Raw genomic sequence first — 2869 nt, forward strand, 5'->3', positions numbered from 1 at the left:
TCCCTTGGGTGTCCCCAGAGCCCCTCAGAGCCCCTCGGTGTCCTTGGGTGTCCCCTGAGCGTCCCTGCTGTCCCCTCCATGCCACTCCTGTTCCCTCAGGGTCCCAACCGCGTGCTGTCGGAGCGGCGCTCGGAGCAGCGGCGCCTGCTCAGCGCCATCGGCGCGGCCGCGCTGCCGGACAGCGACCTGCTCAAGCTCAACCAGCTCAAGGTGGGGCCTCGTGTCACCCCCGTGACCCCAGTGTCACCCCCGTGACCTCAGTGTCACCCCCGTGACCCCGGTGTCCACCCCCCGCGTGACCCCAGTGTCACCCCCCCGTCCACCCGGTGTCACCCCTGTGTCACCCCCGTGCGGACCCCAGTGTCACCCCCGTGACCTCAGTGTCACCCCCGTGACCCCAGTGTCACCCCCCGTGACCCCCGTGTCCCCGCAGTTCCGGAAGAAGCGGCTCCGCTTCGGCCGCAGCCGCATCCACGAGTGGGGCCTGTTCGCCATGGAGCCGATCGCGGCCGATGAGATGGTCATCGAGTACGTGGGGCAGAACATCCGGCAGGTCCGTGTCCCCTCCGTGTCCCCTCCGTGTCCCCAAACTGCCCCAGGGTCCCCAAACCGCCCCAGAGCCCCCCAGAGCCCACATGGTGCCCCTGCAGTGTCCCCAGAGCCCCCCAGGGTGTCCCCAGAGCCCCCGTGGTGTCCCCAGAGCCCCCCAGTGCCCTGCAGTGTCCCCAGAGCCCCCGTGGTGTCCCCAGAGCCCCCATGGTGCCCCGTGGTGTCCCCAGAGCCCCTCAGGGTGCCCCCAGTGTCCCCAGTGTCCCCATGGTGCCCCCAGAGCCCCCCAGTGTCCCCAGAGCCCCCCGGTGTCCCCGTGGTGTCCCCAGGTGGTGGCGGACATGCGCGTGAAGCGCTACGCCCAGGAGGGCATCGGCAGCAGTTACCTGTTTCGCGTGGACCACGACACCATCATCGATGCCACCACGTGCGGCAACCTGGCGCGCTTCATCAACCACTGCTGCACGGTGAGCGCTGCACCGGGCTGAGCCGGGCTGAGCCGGGCTGAACCGGGCTAAATGATTGATTAATAATGGTAGTTATCATTCATCAACCACTGCTGCACGGTGAGCCTGGCCTGGGGGCTGAACCGGGCTAAATGATTGATTAATAATGGTAGTTATCATTCATCAACCACTGCTGCACGGTGAGCCTGGCCTGGGGGCTGAACCGGGCTGAACCGGGCTGAACCGGGCTGAGCCGGGCTGAACCGGGCTAAATGATTGATTAATAATGGTAGTTATCATTCATCAACCACTGCTGCACGGTGAGCCTGGCCTGGGCTGAACCGGGCTGAGCCGGGCTGAGCCGGGCTGAACCTGGAGGGTTTTTCAGGACCATTGAGGGTACCTGGAGGGGTTTTTAGGGCTATTGAGGGTACCTGGAGGGGTTTTTAGGACCAGGGCGTTGGTGGGGTCGGGGCTGACCCCGCTGTGCCTCCCCCAGCCCAACTGCTACGCCAAGGTGATCACCATTGAGGCGCAGAAGAAGATTGTCATCTACTCCAAGCAGCCCATCGGCATCAACGAGGAGATCACCTACGACTACAAGTTCCCCATCGAGGACACCAAGATCCCGTGCCTGTGCCGCACCGAGAGCTGCCGCGGCACGCTCAACTAGCCCAGCACGCCAGCGATGGCCCAGCCGGCCCTCAGCTGGCCCAGCTATGGCCCAGCACACCCAACTGGCCCAGCTATAGCCCAGCCGGCCCAGCTATAGCCCAGCACACCCAGCTATAGCCCAGCTGGCCCAGCTATAGCCCAGCCAGCCCTCAGCTGGCCCAGCTGGGTCGGGGTTGGGCTCCAGGGTTGGCTTGGGGCGGCCGCCGTTGGGGTTTGGCCCCCAGGGTCGGTGGTTGGGTGCCGCAGTTGGCCTGGCATCGGTTTGGCCACCAGGGGTGGCTTTTGGCCACTGTTTGGCTGCCACCATTGACCTTCGATCACCGGGGTTGACCTTTGGCCACCAGGGTCGGTGCGTGGCCGCCAAAATTGGCCTTTGGTCACAGTTTGGCCACCAGGGTCGGTGTTTGGCCACCACTGACCCAAGGACGCCAGGAGCCGCCCTTTGGCCACCGTGGGTGACCAGAGGGGACACCGTGGGTGACCTTTGGCCTCTGTGGGTGACCGTTGGCCAGAGAGGCCACCCCGGGTGACCTTTGCCCACCCCTGCTGACCTCAGGGGCCACCACTGATGACGTCATTGGCGTGACCACGCCTTGGGGACGCCGTCACCATCGACCCCTCCCCCAGCGGCTGTGACGTTGCTGCCCCTCCCCCCCACCGCACAGTGCCCGTGATGATGTCACCGTGACATCACGGTGACGTCACCACCCCCCACCACCCCCCCCCGAAAAAGGCTCTTTTCCTCCCTTTTTTTTTTGGCTGTTTCTTGTAGAAACTCGGGGCGTGTCTGGGCGGGGGCTGGGACCCCTGCCGGGGATGTGGGGGTGCCCCTCCCCCCAGCCCCTCCCCCCCCAGCTCTGTAAATACCCCCGGGGGGTGTAAATACCTGTACATGCCCCTCTCCCCTGTACATATGTTGATACGGGGGGGCCCCCGAGCCCCCCCTTTTTATAAAGTGGCCACTGAGCTTTGGCGCCGCCTCAGACTCGTTTTTGGGGGGGATTTGTGGGTTTTGGGGGGTGGGGAAGGGTTTGGGGGATTTTGAGGGGATCCTCAGGGGAATCTGAGCATTTTCGGTGTTGTGGTGGTTTTGGGGTGGCCTGTGGGAGTCTCGGAGATGTGTGAAGGATTTTGGGGGACTCAAAAATAGATGGTGGCCCCTGTGCCTTGGGACAGCTTACAATAATTGCTCCCAGTGT

The 2869-nt window shown here is 64.4% G+C and overlaps 1 protein-coding gene across 1 annotated transcript; it reads left to right on the top strand.

Moving 5' to 3' along the window:
* Positions 1 to 99: 99 nt before the first annotated feature.
* Positions 100 to 2462, top strand: LOC115915948 (histone-lysine N-methyltransferase SETD1A-like; the record flags this gene model as incomplete). The annotated part of the gene is made up of 4 exons (XM_030969649.1): positions 100 to 210; positions 434 to 553; positions 879 to 1016; positions 1495 to 2462. Coding segments are annotated over 4 exons (543 nt in total), but the record flags the coding sequence as incomplete, so codon positions are not given.
* Between the last annotated feature and the right edge of the window lie 407 nt (positions 2463 to 2869).

The sequence above is a fragment of the Camarhynchus parvulus genome, unplaced genomic scaffold (assembly GCF_901933205.1).
Source record: "Camarhynchus parvulus unplaced genomic scaffold, STF_HiC, whole genome shotgun sequence".
Taxonomy (NCBI): domain Eukaryota; kingdom Metazoa; phylum Chordata; class Aves; order Passeriformes; family Thraupidae; genus Camarhynchus; species Camarhynchus parvulus.